We start from the raw sequence: 16255 nt of genomic DNA, 5'->3' as shown, positions 1-16255 counted from the left end.
GTTTAAACCATTTATTTACATTTAAAGTAATTACTGATATGGAAGGACTTCTGCCATTTTTGCTAATTGTTTTCTGTATGTCTTGTAGCTTTTTGTCCCTCCTTTTCTCTCTTATTGCCTTTCTTTGTATTTCATGAGGATCTCCTCTTCATCTTTTAAGATGCAGCTAAAGCATCTCTTCTTGACTCCCCCAGGTTCAATTGAATCTTTTTTCTTTGTGCCTCTCATTGTTTTTGTAAGTGACTGTCTTCCTTCCTAGATAGCAAACTCCTCTGCTACATTTTCTACTTTAAGAACATTAAATTTACATGAAAGTTTTTTGTTTTTTGTATTTTTTTTGAGGAAGATTAGCCCTGAGCTAACTACTGCCAATCCTCCTCTTTTTGCGGAGGAAAGCTGGCCCTGAGCTAACGTCCGTGCCCGTCTTCCTCTACTTTATACATGGGATGTCTACCACAGCATGGTGTGCCATGTGGTGCCGTGTCCGCACCCGGGATCCGAACCGGTGAACCTCAGGCCGCCGAGAAGCAGAACGTGCAAACAACCGCTGTGCCACCAGGCCAGCCCCTGCATGAAAGTTTTCAAGAAACTAGAAAGGAAAATTTCTCCTTAGTTTTGTATGCCAAGTATGTAACACAGTGTCTGGCTCACAGTGAGAAGTCAATAAGTGTTTGTTGAAAATTAGTGCATTTTCAGTAGTAAACACTTGTGATAGTACTGTGGGTTTTGTATCCTCTTAGTCAGCTATCTTATGCTGTGATCTTGGTTCCTGACCTTGAACAGGATAGAATCTTAGGACTAGCTGGCTTTAACATTCGTCTTTCTTTATTCTCAGACCTTTGGGATTTCCTGTTATGTTGTGCTGTCCTGTGTCATAAGTGGAGATGTATACTTTGATATCCTCACTAGCAAATGAAAATACTCTCTCTTTTGAAGGTTTGCCCTGAGGTATTTCAAGGACTCTTCTCCAGTCTTTCAGAGACTCTTCCTAGAGAGTTCAGATGCTAATCCAGTCCGCTATGGGCGCAGGCGGATGAAGCTCCGTGACCTAATGGAAGCAGCCTACAAGTTTCTACAGCAAGAACAGTGTGTGTTCCGGGAGCTCTGGGATTGGAGTGTATGTGTCCCTCTCCTCAGAAGCCATGACACCTTGGTCCGCTGGTGAGTACCTTTGGACTTTTCCTGTGATACAATGTGGGGATGGTAGAGGGAGTATAGAGTTGTGTGCATGAGGAAGGAAAGGAAAGCATTTAAAATTTGTTACTTTTATTCTGGTGACAGAACAAAAAAATCCCCCAAATTTGGATTCTTATTTCCTTTCCTTAATCGTGTGTCACTTCAGAGGAAAATGAGATGATATGAGTGGAGTTCTGCCTTTTTCGTGTTCTGTCAAGTGAATTCATCGTGCCTGATTTGCATTTTCTATGCTTAAATGTGTTATATTACTTCTATAAGATTTCCTTTTCTAGTATTTTCTTGCCTAGCAAATTTTCTTTATTCTGTAGTGTCACCTGCAGGTCCTGAGTTTATAATCTGTGGTTTTCTCCAGGTACACAGCCAATTGTCTTGCTTTGGTCACCTGTATGAATGAAGAGCACAAGTTGTCATTCCTTAAGAAGATTTTTAATAGTGAGGAACTGATCCATTTCAGGTTGAGGTAAGCAGGAGCATTCCTGGAGATCTTGATGTGGCTTTTCTGTGCATTAATGTAATTGATGAGATCCTGATTTCCCTCAGGTTGCTGGAAGAGGCCCAACTGCAGGATTTGGAGAAGGCCTTGGTTTTGGCCAATCCAGAAACCTCCCTTTGGCGTAAGGAAAAGGACCTGCAGTACTTACAGGGGCACCTTGTTTCAGCTGACCTCTCCTCCAGGGTGACTGCTGTCTGTGGTGTGGTGCTGCCTGGGCAGCCACCAACCTTTGGAGATCAGGTGTGTTGGCATCAGTAGGGTGTGTGCCCCCTTCCCTCTTCTAAACACTGAGTGTGCTTTTTCCCTTGGTTGGGCTCTGTGTCATAGGTGTGAGCCAAATCGAGTTTGCCAAGTTGCTGTTCTATTTACAAAAACGTTCAGGGATGGGCTGGCCCGGTGGCGCAGTGGTTAAATTTGCACGTTCCGCTTCTCAGCAGCCTGGGGTTTGCCAGTTCGGATCATGGGTGCGTACATGGCACCACAGGCACACCATGCTGTGGTAGGAGTCCCACATATAAAGTAGAGGAAGCTGGGCACGGATGTTAGCTCAGGGCCAGGCTTCTACAGCAAAAAGAGGAGGATTGGCAGTAGTTAGCTCAGGGCTAACTTTCCTCAAAAAAAAAGAAAAAAGTTCAGGGAGAGATTAAGAGAAGTTTACCCAGGGCTCTCCTCTCTGATATTCCCTTTGTCCCTATTCAGTGTTAAATTAGAAACTGTAATGATGCCTGTGTGATGCTCTTAACTTTAGTGAAGCTCTTCCATATATCCTCTCATATACTTGCTGTGACAACCATGTGAAGTTGGGTGGCACATGTTTTACCATATTCATGTAAAACAAAGGCAGAATGACTTGCCTGGAGACCCTTGGGCTGCCCTTTGGCGGAGCAGGGCTAGGCCCATGTATAACTCCCAGCAGCCTCTTTCTATCAGAATGCTCTCTTTCCCTATTGTGTGGGAGGCTAGTATCTGTAGTAAACTTAACCCCTGCCATATGGAATGACCTTCTTTCCAAGAGTGTGGCTCCAGACAACACTTTTGAAAGGCTTATAGATCATTATCTGGTGCCATAATCTGGAACATTGGGAGTCAGTCTGTTTTTCCCTACTAGTCTTTAGTCAGTTGTCATTTTCTTTGATGATCAGATCAACCCAGTTTTCTTCTCAAAACAAATGCGTGGTTGTTCCTTGAAACATTAGTTAGTTACTGGGCAGTACAATTAAAAAAAAATTAAAGTATTGTATACATTTAACAAAGTGCACATCTTCAGTGTATAGCTCCATGATTACTTATAAACTGAATATATCTGTGTAACCAGCACTAAGAAACCAGCATTTGCAAAGCCCCTGTGTTTTCCTCTAGGCACTAAGACCCCTTCCTCCTACCCTTAACCACTCTTATAACATAGAATAGGTTTGGGGCGTTCCAATTTTAACATGGGGAAGGATTCTGGTTGGCCTGGGCTTGGTGTTGGGTAGCAGGGGCAGGGCACTGGGGCAGAAGCGCAGAATGGTGCTGTGGCCCAGCCTGCCTGCTAAATTGCTGAGAGTAACAGCCCTGCAGAACGTTCAGGAACTTCCAGCCCTGAATCTCATTTTGTTTAACACAAATCTTTAGGAGACTAGCCATATTTGAGAAGTTACTGTTTCTTAAAAGTTAATAATCATTCTAGTTTTTCAAGAGATCCTTTTCTCCTGTTATATTAGATGTATTATTATTTAAACAATTTTTAGTTGTGGTAAAACACACATAACATTTACCATTTAAACATTTTTAAGTGTACACTTCAGTGATGTTAAGTATATTTACATTGTTATGCAAATAAACTCCAGAACTTTTCCATCTTACAGAAGTGAAACTCTATACCCGTTAAAATTTTTTTTTTAACCTTTCGTTATGGAAAATGTCAAACATATTCCAAAGTAGAAAGAATGGTTTGATGAACCCTCATGTACCTATCACCCAGCTTCAGTAATTTTAGATTTGTGATCAGTTACGTTTCATTTATGTTCCTGCACACTTTCCCCATATCATGTTATTTTGAAGCAACTTCCAGCAATCACATCATTTCATCCCTAAACATTGCAGTATGTATATATCTAAAAAAAAAGGACTTAGAATCAGGGCTATTTTTTTTTATCATACCTGAAAAAATATTTAACAATTTTTTTTTTTTTTTTATTAATGTTATGATAGATTACAACCATGTGAGATTTCAGTTGTACATTTTTGTTAGTCATGTTGTGGGTACACCACTTCCCCCTCCGTACCCTCCCCCCACAAAATATTTAACAATTTTATAGTGTAAAATATCCTTATAGTGTCCGTATTTCCCTTATTGTCTAGTAAATGTATTATGTGCATTCTTGATCTTAGCTATCCAAGAATATGGTGAGATAGAGAAAAACAAAAACCCAGTTATGACAGATGAGGTTTGCCCCCATCCCTCATGCATCCGCTTTTCGCCTTCTTAAATGTTGGGAGACCTTTTATTAAATTTGTTAGCAAATTCTGCTGCCCTGCTCCTTCTGGGGGAGTGGTGGGAAAGGAAAGGGAAAAAGCCAGATCCTTACTTGGATAATATACCTATTATTATATACTAATTTATTGGCAGAGGGTTATGTAAAGAGCAATGAAAACATTGTCGTGAAAATTAACTTGTGCCATTTAGAGGAAAGACTTTTTTTTGGAAAGACTCCTTTTGACATGCCTTTGTTTTTCACTTGCCTCCTTAGGCTGGTAATAGGAATTCTTCTCGTGAACAGGAGCTGGCCTTTAGGTCTTATGTGCTGGTTGAGTCCGTCTGCAAAAATCTTCAGACTCTGGCTATGGCAGTAGCTTCTCAGAATGCTGTGTTGTTGGAAGGACCAATAGGATGTGGCAAAACTTCTTTAGTTGAACATCTAGCTGCAATGACGGGTAGAAGGAAGCCCCCTCAACTTCTCAAAGTCCAGCTTGGAGATCAGACTGACAGTAAGGTAATTAAGAAATTGCAGATTTTGATGGGTTAGTATGCTTGTAAATATTTGCATTAAAATATTGTTTTTGCTAAGGGAATATGACAATAGTTATTGGTCTTCCTCGTAACTAATGGGACTATAGCTGTGAAAACCTCAAGTGCCTGCCTATATCCCTATAGAGGTTTAATGGGATTAATCAAAGGATGTGGTATTGACAACTCAGGTGTGTGGTTTTAGTACTTTATCTTCTTTCTACAGATGCTACTGGGAATGTATCGCTGCACAGATGTCCCAGGAGAGTTTGTGTGGCAGCCTGGCACCCTGACACAGGCAGCCACAAAGGGACACTGGATCCTTCTGGAGGATATTGACTATGCCCCCTTAGACGTGGTATGTCATCTCACTAATCACTGGCTAATTTCCTGTCTTTGAGGAGCATTTTGTAAATAGTGATTCTGGGGGATGATTTAAACAACATAGGTGTTTGATTAGAGACGATATGTTGTGGGAAGCTCGTTCATGTTTACCTGTCTAATCTGATTTGAGGTCTTGGGTTACTTGGTTGATGTCTTGTTTGATAAAATAATTAATAAAATTCGGCTTGAACTGTTCCTGTAGTAGTCGAATATGTGACCAGTTTCACAGCCTTTCTAAGAATAAACGCTGTGGGAAACAGCTTACCCATATTACAGATAACGTTGAGAACTTTGAGACTTTGCTTCCCAGCTCCAGCGTCTGTAGAGCAGTGACCTGAGGACCGATGAAGGGGGAGATGATGTAATACGAGCGTGCTTGTCTTTGTTCCTTAAAGAAGATATCTGGATGTATATTTTGGTTTTAAAAAAGATCATTTCTAGTGTGTATAAAATTTAGTTATGGAGGCAGTCCTTGTTTCCTCTGTATTCTGTAAACTATGACAACAAACTATATTGAAGAATGAGAAATTCTTCCTTTGGGCAGGTTTTCCTGAGATTGGTTTTAATTTTCTTTTAATGTGAACGCTAAAGTTAACTGCATATGCACTTTTCCCTTCTTGGATATGAGAATAATTGTGTGTGTGTGTGTGTCTAGGTTTAGGGAGATATGAGAGGGAAGGAGTGGTTATATATACTGTGTATTGTGATGATTTTAGAGTGTGATGAGGTAAAAATGTAATGGGGTTATGGACGAGACAGGGCCTCACAGTTAGATGACCATGTTCTAGAATCTTAATGCTCTGTTTTGAAGGGCTGGAAATAGTTTTTTTTAAAAGATTTTATTTTCCCTTTTTCTCCCCAAAACCCCCCAGAACACAGTTGTATATATTTTTAGTTGTAGGTCCTTCTAGTTGTGGCATGTGGGATGCCACCTCAGCATGGCTTAATGAGCGGTGCCATGTCCGCGCCCAGGATCCAAACCAGCAAAACCCTGGGCTGCTGCAGTGGAGTGCATGAACTTAACTACTCAGCCACAGGGCCGGCCCCTGGAAATAGTTTTCTTAATAAGCCCAGAGCCAAGACTGACTCCTACCAATGAGACTTAAAAATAAAGCAAATATAAACCACAAGGCCAATTTAAAAGTATTTGAGTCTTTTCTCCTTTTAGTGTTCTCTTTCCTGGACAGTTTGTTTTAGATATCAGGGTACCTGTAAAGTCATTAGGATCATGGATCATGGAATTAGAGCCAAAGAAGGTAGATGAACATAAGGGATATTCCCTCTAGGCCATGATGGAACCTAGGGATATCCCTTCCCATGGCTAAGTACATTCTTTGATGACCAAGTCCAGATTCAAGACCAAACTGACAGTTTCTATCTTGGTCTCGCTTTTTCAGTGTCTGATAAACATCAGAAAATTCCTGTACTTTGAGTTCCATTTTGTGTGTACCATTCCCTTTCTGTTAATATGTTTATTTCCAGAGGGTATGTGATTCAATTGATTATATTTAAACTTAATTATCATTGTAGTGAAGTTGTGATTACTTAAAAAATGAATCCCTTGATTGTGATTTTGTTGTTTCCAGAACTTCTCAACTAATAGTTAATCCACTACCATTTAAAGATAGCTTTTACAGATCTCATCAAGGATGATTTTCTTCAGTTTCAAGTGTGGAGTTATCTTGGAGTTGCCCCTATGTTATTTGGAGCTTTCCTTTCATCTCTTAGACATGTACAAAAAGGTGGTGCTTAATAAAATTATGTCTGGTATTTTAGAACTCTCTTCCTTGGCTCTTTGTTCTTCTTACTTTGTTTTTTCTTTTCAAACTTCCTGTATAAACTCACGTGACATAGATCCATATGTCTAGTCCACACTTTTGTCGAGAAATCTTTACTTGGATGTCCCATGGGAAGTGCAAGTTCAGGATGTCCAAAATGGAACATGTCTGCTCTTTCTCAGAACCACCTTTGTCTGCCACCCAGTACCAAGTCAGAACTTTCATGTCTCCTGCTTCTAGCCTCTCAGTTAGTCTTATATTGCTTAGTAATCTTTTCTTATGTCTCTATTCTATTCTCTCCTATCCCACTGCCTTAGCACAGGGCTTCTTGTTTATTTATTTTTGGAGGGGGAATGTTGGCTCTGAGCTAACATCTGTTGCCAATCGTCCTCTTTTTGCTTGAGGAAGATTGTCACTGAGCTGACATCTGTGCCAGTCTTCCTCTGTTTTGTACATGGGATGCCTGCACAACATGGCTTGATGAGTGATGTGTAGGTCTGCGCCCAGCTTCCAGACCCACAAACCCTGGGCTGTCAAAGTGGAGCATGTGAACTTAATCACCGTGCCACTGGGCTGGCCCCACCAGTCTTCCTCTTTGTACTTGAGGAAGAGTGTCCCTGAACTAACATCTATTTTTTATGTGAGTCACTGCCACAGCATGGCTTGATGAGTGGTGTAGGTCCGTGCCTGGGATCCAAACCTGCAAACCCCAGGCTGCTGAAGTGGAGCATGTGAACTTAATTAACCACTATTCCACCAGGCTGGCCCAAGGGCTGCTTATTTTTTCCTATCTCTGTCTGTCTGTCTGTCTATCTATATACCTATTTATGTTGCCATCTTGCCTTTGTTACCTGATTAGTGTCTTTTTCCACTTCTTTCCCTTTGGGCTATCTCCCTTTCAGTTTATCTTCTTAATTGTTGCACTATTGGTTTTCTCTCTCTCTCTCTCTCTTTTTTTTAAAGATTTTATTTTTCCTTTTTCTCCCCAAAGCCTCCTGGTACATAGTTGTCTATTTTTAGTTGTGGGTTCTTCTAATTGTGGCATGTGGGATGACGCCTTAGCATGGCTTGATGAGCAGTGCCATGTCCGTGCCCAGGATCCGAACCAGTGAAACCCTGGGCCGCCAAAGCAGAGCACGCGAACTTAACCACTTGGCCACAGGGCCGGCCCCAGCACAGTTGGTTTTCTAAAATAAAAAATATAATTTTTCCCTCTAGCCCAAAATTCTTTTAAAAACTTTGATGAGAAAATTCAAACTCCTTGGCTTAGCATAGGAGACCTTTATCATCTATCTCTAAGCCTTGTATTTTTCTACGGCTTCATATGCCCATTCTGCCCTAACCATAGCAGAATCCTCTTATGCCATACTCTTAGGCATATAAGTTTGTATCCACTTGAATATTTTTGCCTGGAGTATATGTGCTATTTTTCTCCCACCACACCTGGCTAATTCCTGCTTGTGCTTTAAGACTCAGTGAATGGCATTACCTCTGGGATGGCTTCACTGCCCTGCTTCTAAACCACTCCATTCTGATTTACAGTCACCCACTATCTTCACATATCATTCTGTACACCTCTGGGCGTATACTGATCGTGATCACACTGATCATGCTGGATGGTGGTTTGCATGGCTCTCTCCCATCAGACGCCAGGCTCTAACGCCTCAGTCATGTCTGGATTGTTAGTGTCCTGCTTGTTTCTGGTCTGTAGTAGACACTCAGTGACCGCTGAATGAATAAGATTGTAGGTGGCTCAGACATTCCCACCTGCCTTTTGACCCCAGTTCACGCTATGAGAACTGGGGTTTCCTTCAAGGATACGTGCTTATCATTTGGAGAGAGAGTTCTTTTGTTTCTTTGTTATGTCTGTGTTAGTAGCTTTATCAGTGACGTTTTGTGATTTAGGTTTCCGTGCTGATCCCTCTTTTGGAGAATGGAGAGCTCTTGATTCCGGGCCAAGGTGACTGTCTGAAAGTGGCTTCTGGATTTCAGTTCTTTGCCACCAGAAGGTATGTCCTATTAACTTTTTTATTCCCACTGTGGAGCCTTTTCCTCATAAGTTTCTACACTATAGTGCTGAGTTCAGAATTACTGGCATAGAGTTCTGTGGGCCCTCTTTAAGCAAAGTTAGTTGGAACAGATGACAGACACAACCTTCTCATTCCTACTTTTAATGAAGATAATTAATTTAGAAAATAAAAGTTGGAGTTGTTTTCACTTAAAAATAAGTAACCGCTTTTAAAAACCTTTATCTTGTTTTCATTTTTCATGTTTTCAGAAATAATCAGAGGTGAAACTTGTCAGATTGCCCTGGATTTTTTTTTTTTTGATGAAGATTAGCCCTGAGCTAACATCTGGTGCCAATCCTCCTCATTTTTTGCTGAGGACTGGCCCTGAGCTAACATCCATGCCCATCTTCCTCTACTTTGTATGTGGGATGCCTGCCACAGCATGGCTTGCCAAGCGGTGCCATGTCTGCACCCGGGATCCAAACTGGCGAACCCCAGGCTGCTGATGTGGAACATGCGAACTTAACCACTGCACCACCAGGCCAGCCCCTGCCCTGGATTTGAGTTCTGACACTGACACTTTGTACCTGTACCTTTTCTGAGTATGGTGGGGCTAACAATACCTACTTTACAACTTTGTGTAAGTTGTAATGATTAAATGAAATGACTTGCATTAAAGACTTGTCACATAGTAAGTGCCCAACTAATGGCTATCCATGATTATGGTGATGATAGGTAGATATCAAGCAGTCAAAAAAATTACTTGAATGTAAGTATCAACAAAGGAATAAAAGCTAAGCAAGCTTAGTTTATGACCCTGTCTACGTTTTATAGCAACATGAAGGTAGTAGTTTATTTCCTACTGCTAGTCAATGCCTGTACAGCTTCTCTAAGGTCTTAAAGTGCCCAAGAACTAATGTCACATGATCTTTAATGATCATATTAATGTTTACTGTACCTCACTGAACATTCACCCCCAGATAGGGTGTGGAGCTAACTGAACAGTTCTTAAGAAATACCTTGCTAGGCCTGTTGATTTTAATAGACCTTGATTTTATTCACAGAGATAGTGAAGTTCTTTTCTGCTAGGTACATTTCCCAGCAAGTGCTGGGACATCATAGAAAAGATGTCAGATAAACTTGAATGTAGTTCTTGGCTCTGCCATCTGCAGTCGTTGTTGAGTGAGCAGGGGCCGTTCTCTCCTCCTCTTCCTTATGTGTTAGAAGAGAAGGACACCATCCCCTCAGGACAGTTGTTTTGAAGATTAAATTAAATGGCTTATTTGTGTGTGGCTTACCCTGAGTATGTTTAATGAATATTCCTTCTGGAAATTTTTATTTTTTTTAATTTTTTTATTTTTTAGACTTTATTTTTCCTTTTTCTCCCCAAAGCCCCATGGTACATAGCTGTGTATTAGTTGTGGGTCCTTCTAGTTGTGGTATGTGGGATGCGGCCTCAGCATGGCCTGATGAGCAGTGCCATGTCCACGCCCAGAACCAGTGAAACCCTGGGCTGCCGAAGTGGAGTGTGCGAACTTAACCACTCGGCCCCTGGGCCAGCCCCTGGAAATTTTTTGGTTTTGTTTTTGTTTTTGAGGAAGGTTAGCCCTGAGCTAACTGCTGTCAATCCTCCTCTTTTTACTGAGGAAGACTGGCCCTGAGCTAACATCCGTGCCCATCTTCCTCTGGTTTATATGTGGGATGCCTACCACAGCATGGCTTGCCAAGTGGTGTCATGTCCACACCCGGGACCAAACAGGCGAACCCCGGGCCGCCAAAGCGGAATGTGTGAATTTAACTGCTGTGCCACTGGGCCAGCCCCAAGGAAATTTTTTAGTAATACCGTAGTTTTTGATAATAAGCACTGAACTTATTTTTAATGCTGTGGGCCTTGAATTATGTTTTCTGTGTCCTGAAATTTATACCTTAAGAAACAGAAAGATGTTGTTGAGATCAAAATGCCTAATAGAATCATTTGCAGTGATCTGAAAATAACTCGGTTAAAACTCTGTTACTCTCCCTTATGAAAGGAGTTAAACTTGGGTCAGCTGGTAGCCTTTCATTTGTCATCTGCCCTCTAAGCCCAACAGAGTGGTATCTGGCACCAGAAGGAGTTGTGAGTGCTATTCATATATGAGATAATATTGAGCAAGGGATAACCAGGGGCATAATTGAAGATTAAAATTGGGAATTTTGTGTGACTCTGATTTTTATTTTGAAATATAGACTCTTGAGCTGTGGAGGAAATTGGTATCGACCACTAAATAGTCATGCTACTCTGCTAGACAAATATTGGACCAAAATTCATCTAGATAACATGGATAAGACAGAACTGAATGAGGTATGTGATTATCAGAAAGAAAGTATCAATTTTTTTTACTTATTTTTTTTATTTTTGAGGAAGATTAGCCCTGAGCTAACATCTGCTGCCACACCCCCTCCTTTTTGCTGAGGAAGACTGGCCCTGAGCTAACATCCATGCCCATCTTCCTCTACTTTATATGTGGGATGCCTACCACAGCATGGCTTGCCAAGCGGTACTGTGTCCACACCTGGGATCCGAACCGGCAAACCCCAGGCTTCCAAAGCAGAACGTGCACACTTAACTGCTGTGCCACCAGGCTGGCCCCTGGATGCTTTTATTTTTCACTTTTATTATTAAAAGTTCTAGACTTACATGTAAATAGAGGAAATAGTATAATGAATCACCAAAATACTCATTAACCTAAATTTAATAGTTAGTATATTAACATTTTGCTCATTATACTTGAAGGTAAACCTTATAACGTTTCATCCCTAAATACTTTCATGCATCTCTAAAAATTTTAGGGCATTTTCATATGTAACCATAATAATGTTGTTATAGCCAATAAAATGAACCCTGAATTCTTCAGTACTGTTTAGTTTTCAGACCCTATTTAAGTTTCCCCACTTGTCTTCAAAGGATCTTTTTACTAAGTTGATTTGTAACTAGTATCTTTCACACTTACCAGCTTCATGCATATTTTGACATGGGTGTTAATGAAAATTGAGATGCATTATTGTATAGATTTTATACTTTGATTCACTTTGTAGTATCGCTGGTCATCCTCGATCATCAAGAGGTATATCTCACTTTACGCTGCTAACCTCTACCTCCCCCGGGTCTGCTTCCTCACTTGGAAAGCTTCCCATTCCCTAATGCTTCATTTTGGAGAGTAGCTAACGAGGCATTGTCAGTTGACTATTCAGGCCTGGGAGGGACGCTGTGCTCTTTCTTGGTGTAAGCTTTTAGATAAATAAGTGACATTGGACAGCCTTTTCAAATAGTTTATTCCGCAGTCTAGGTGTTGATTAGCAGAGGGGTTTTCAGGGTATCTGGCTCATCGTATTCCTGGAAAAGGCTTGCTCATGTAATCCCTTGGAAGCCCGCCTTGCCAGTGTGATTTTACAGCCCTACAGCCCATTTTGCACTTGCAAGTTTCTTATCTCACTCTAGTTTCCAGTTGTGTATTTCTGTGTCTGATGTTTTTTTCTTCTCCCATCTTGTCGCCCTCACCTGTAAGCTCTCCAGTAACTCATTCCCCTTTCTGTCCCCAGCATCCACTCACTGCCTGCGCTTTCTAAACATTTGTGGTATTGCTCTGTCCTCATTTAGCACTTTCTTTTGCAGTTGTGGACGTGTGAATGTTTAGTTTTCAGACTTAAATTGCCAGTGTGCTGAACCCAGCTTGCAAGTAGATGTTTACAAACATCTTCGTATTAGTCTTTACGAACATTACACTACAGGCGTTACAGAATGGCTATCACTTTCATTCACTGAAAGAACACTGTGCTGAACTCTGCGGGGGTTCTTGTTAAAGGAGATGACTGAAGCTCACATTTAGGTGTGATTTATTGGGGATTGAGAGGATGAGAAGATGATTTGACAGCTGCTCTTCTCCCACTTCTTGTGTTCTCTACTTGAAGTAAAAGCCAAAGCTCATCTTTACATTGCTGCCCTGAACAGCAGTGAGTCATTCTGCTCACAGGAAGAGCAGCAGGAGCACTCACCCCCTCATTCCAGTGACGCATGTCATATTTAGATAGTTGACTCTGAGAAGCTCACTTGTTATTTGTAAGCTTCTGGGCGTATGAGTCCTAATAACACTCTCCTGAATAAATGATAAGTGGCTAAAACTCTTGTGTGTATTACTTAAGAAATAAAATAATCTCCTATGCTGACCTCATGGGGAACTCAAGGAATCGCATTTCTGTTACTGCCAACCCTAGTCGTCTAATGCTTAGAAAGATTGTCTTGAATTCTTGCTGAAATATCAAATTATAGTTTAAAAAATGAGCTATTTCCATAGTGCTAGTCTCATACCTGGTCAGTGCCAGGAACTTACCTGTGGCAGTTTCTCAAACCTTGTCTCCCCCATACAGCTTGAATGTGTTTCTGATGTCTTAAGGCTGGTGCCTTCAATGGCCTACTTTCTCTGCTGGCAGTGCCCACTCACTGCCACTAATGACCTCGTCCTGCTCAGTGACACCTTCCTGGGTCTCTCAAGCAGGACTAACCACTTATTGTTTGTACTGCAAGCTTGATTTGCTTGCATAATCTGCTGCTTGTACCAGACAGAACTTCTTGAGGGTGAGCTCCATTCCTTACTTCTTTTGTTCCCCTATCCCTGGAACAGTGCCTGATATAAAGTAGGTACTTAATAAATGCTTATTAAAGGAATGAATCTCCAAAATACGTATCAAGTTGATAATAGAGCCATATCATGTCACATTAGTTTATTAAGTAATACTGTGTTTAAATTTTTACATTTATGGTAATAACAAAAGACAATTTTTGGGTAGGTAGAAAATGACTAGTTGATGGGTGTATATAAATCTTTTCTATTCAGAACTCTGTTTTCCAAATAGCTGAGAGTTTACTAGAGTATTAAACTTGACAGAGTTTTTTTCCCCAGTAAAAATAGCTCTTTTTCTCTCTGATCATAAATATACATGCTCATATAATGGAATCACTACTCAGAAGTGAAAAGGAATGAACTGCTAATGTTTGCAGTAATATCTGGATGAATCTCTGAATCATTTTGCTGAATAAGAGAAATCAAACTGCATACTACATCCTATATGATACCATGTGTGAGACAGACTTGAAAGCAAAACTATAGGGATCAGAATCAGATTCGTGATTCTCAGGGGCAAGGGTACAGGGGAAGAGATTGATTACAAAAGGGGCATGAAGGAACTTTTTGTTTTAGTGGTGATAGAAATAGTCTGTATTTTGTTTGTGGTTACCAAGGTCATAAATATATGACCAATTTTGTAGAGATTCCTTCTATACACAAAAATGTATATTCTGTATTTGAGAGATCCACGTATATCTGTTAAATTGAAATTGTTGATTTTATTATTCTCTTCTTTTGTCCTTAATTTTTAAGATGGTAAATTTTATGTTTTTTTTTAATTGAGGTCATAACAGTTTATAACATTGTGAAATTTCAGTTGTACGTTATTATTTGTCAATCACCATATAAATGTGCCCCTTCACCCTGTGTACCCACCCCCTAACCCCCTTTCCCTCTGGTAACCACTAAACTGTTTTCTTTGTCTGTGTGTTAGTTTATCTTCGACGTTTGAGTGAAATCATATGGTGTTTGTCTTTCTCTGTCTGGCTTATTTTAATTAGCATAATACCTTCAAGGTCCATTCATGTTGCGAATGGGACAATGTTGCCCTTTATTTACGGCTGAGTAGTATTCTGTTGTGTGTGTGTGTGTGTGTGTGTATACACACACACACACACACACTACATCTTCTTCATCCAATCATCAGTTGATGGGCAGTTGGGTTGCTTCCACTTCTTGGCTATAGTGAATAATGCCATAATGAACTTAGGGGTGCGTAAGTCTCTTTGAATTGCTGATTTCAAGTTCTTTGGATAGATACCCAGTAGTGGGATAGCTGGGTCATACGGTATTTCTATTTTTAATGTTTTGAGACGTTGCCATACTGTTTTCATTAATGGCTGCACCAGTTTGCATTCTGACCAGCAGCGTATGAGTGTTCGCTTTTCTCTATATCTTCTCCAACATTTGTTCTTTTTTGTTGTGGTGATTATAGCCATTCTAACGGGTGTAAGAGATATCTTAGTGTAGTTTTGATTTGCATTTCCCTGATGAATAGTGATGTTGAACATCTTTTCATGTGCCTATTGGCCATCTTTATATCTTCTTTGAAAAAATGTTTATATCCTATGCCCATTTTTTGATCGGGTTGTTTGTTTTTTTGTTGTTCACTTGTATGAGTTCTTTATATATTTTGGAGATTAACCCATGGTTAGATATATAATTTGTAAATATTTTCTCCTAGTTAGTGGGTTGTCTTTTTGTTTTGTTCTGATTTCCTTTGCCTTGCAGAAGCTCTTGAGTCTGATGAAGTCCCACATGTTAGTTTTTTCTTTTGTTTCCCTTGACATGGTATTCGAAAAGATCCCTCTAAACCGATGTCAAAGAGTGTACTGCCTATATAGTTTTCTTCTAGGAGTTTATGGTTTTGGGTCTTACCTTCAAGTCTTTGATCCATTTTGAGTAAATTTTTGTGTATGGCAAAAGGTAACGATCTACTTTCATTCCTTTGCATGTGGCTGTCCAGTTTTCCCAAGACCATTTATTGAAGAGACTTCCCTTACTCCTTTGTATGTTCTTAGCTCCTTTGTCGAAGATTAGCTGTCTGTAGATGTGTGGTTTTATTTCTGGGCTTTCAGTTTTGTTCCATTGATCTGTGTGTCTGTTTTTGTACTAGTACCATGCTGTTTTGATTACCATAGCTTTGTAATATATTTTGAAGTCAGGGTTGCGATGCCTCCAGCTTTGTTCTTTTTTCTCAGGATTGCTTTAGCAATTTGGGGTCTTTTGTTGCCCCATATGAATTTTAAGATTCTTTGTTCAATTTCTATAAAGAATGTCATTGGGATTCTGATTGGGATTGCATTAAATCTGTAGGTTGTTTTAGGTAGTATGGACGTTTTAACTATGTTTATTCTTCCAATCCATGTGCATGGAATTTCTTTCCATTTCTTTCTGTCATCATCAGTTTCTTTCAATATTGTCATATAGTTTTCATTATATAGGTCTTTCACCTCCTTGGTTAAATTTATTCCTAGATATTTTATTCTTTTTGTTGCGATTGTAATTGGAATTGTATTCTTGAGTTCTTCTGTTAGTTTGTTATTAGAGTATAGAAGTGCAACTGATTTTTTAAGTTGACTTTGTACCCTGCAACTTTGCTGTAGTTGTTGATTATTTCTAATAGTTTTCTGATGGATTCTTTAGGGTTTTCTATATACAAAATGATGTTGTCTACAAACAGCAAGTTTCACTTCTTCGTTGCCTGTTTGAACTCCTTTTATTTCTTTTTCTTGCCTAATTGC

At 40.1% G+C, this 16255-nt stretch overlaps 1 protein-coding gene across 1 annotated transcript in view; it reads left to right on the top strand.

The window, feature by feature from the left end:
* MDN1 (midasin AAA ATPase 1) overlaps positions 1 to 16255 on the top strand; it is a 162033-nt gene that overhangs the window by 23699 nt on the left and 122079 nt on the right. The window contains exons 3-9 of the mRNA XM_014866691.3: positions 937 to 1161; positions 1550 to 1657; positions 1738 to 1930; positions 4423 to 4665; positions 4906 to 5037; positions 8747 to 8850; positions 11077 to 11191. Coding sequence (XP_014722177.3) covers positions 937 to 1161; positions 1550 to 1657; positions 1738 to 1930; positions 4423 to 4665; positions 4906 to 5037; positions 8747 to 8850; positions 11077 to 11191 — 1120 coding nt within the window. The remainder of the gene's footprint in view (positions 1 to 936; positions 1162 to 1549; positions 1658 to 1737; positions 1931 to 4422; positions 4666 to 4905; positions 5038 to 8746; positions 8851 to 11076; positions 11192 to 16255) is intronic.

Source organism: Equus asinus, chromosome 24 (assembly GCF_041296235.1).
Source record: "Equus asinus isolate D_3611 breed Donkey chromosome 24, EquAss-T2T_v2, whole genome shotgun sequence".
Lineage (NCBI taxonomy): Eukaryota > Metazoa > Chordata > Mammalia > Perissodactyla > Equidae > Equus > Equus asinus.
Note: the sequence above shows the minus strand (reverse complement) of the source record. Positions and strands in the feature narration are given on the sequence as shown.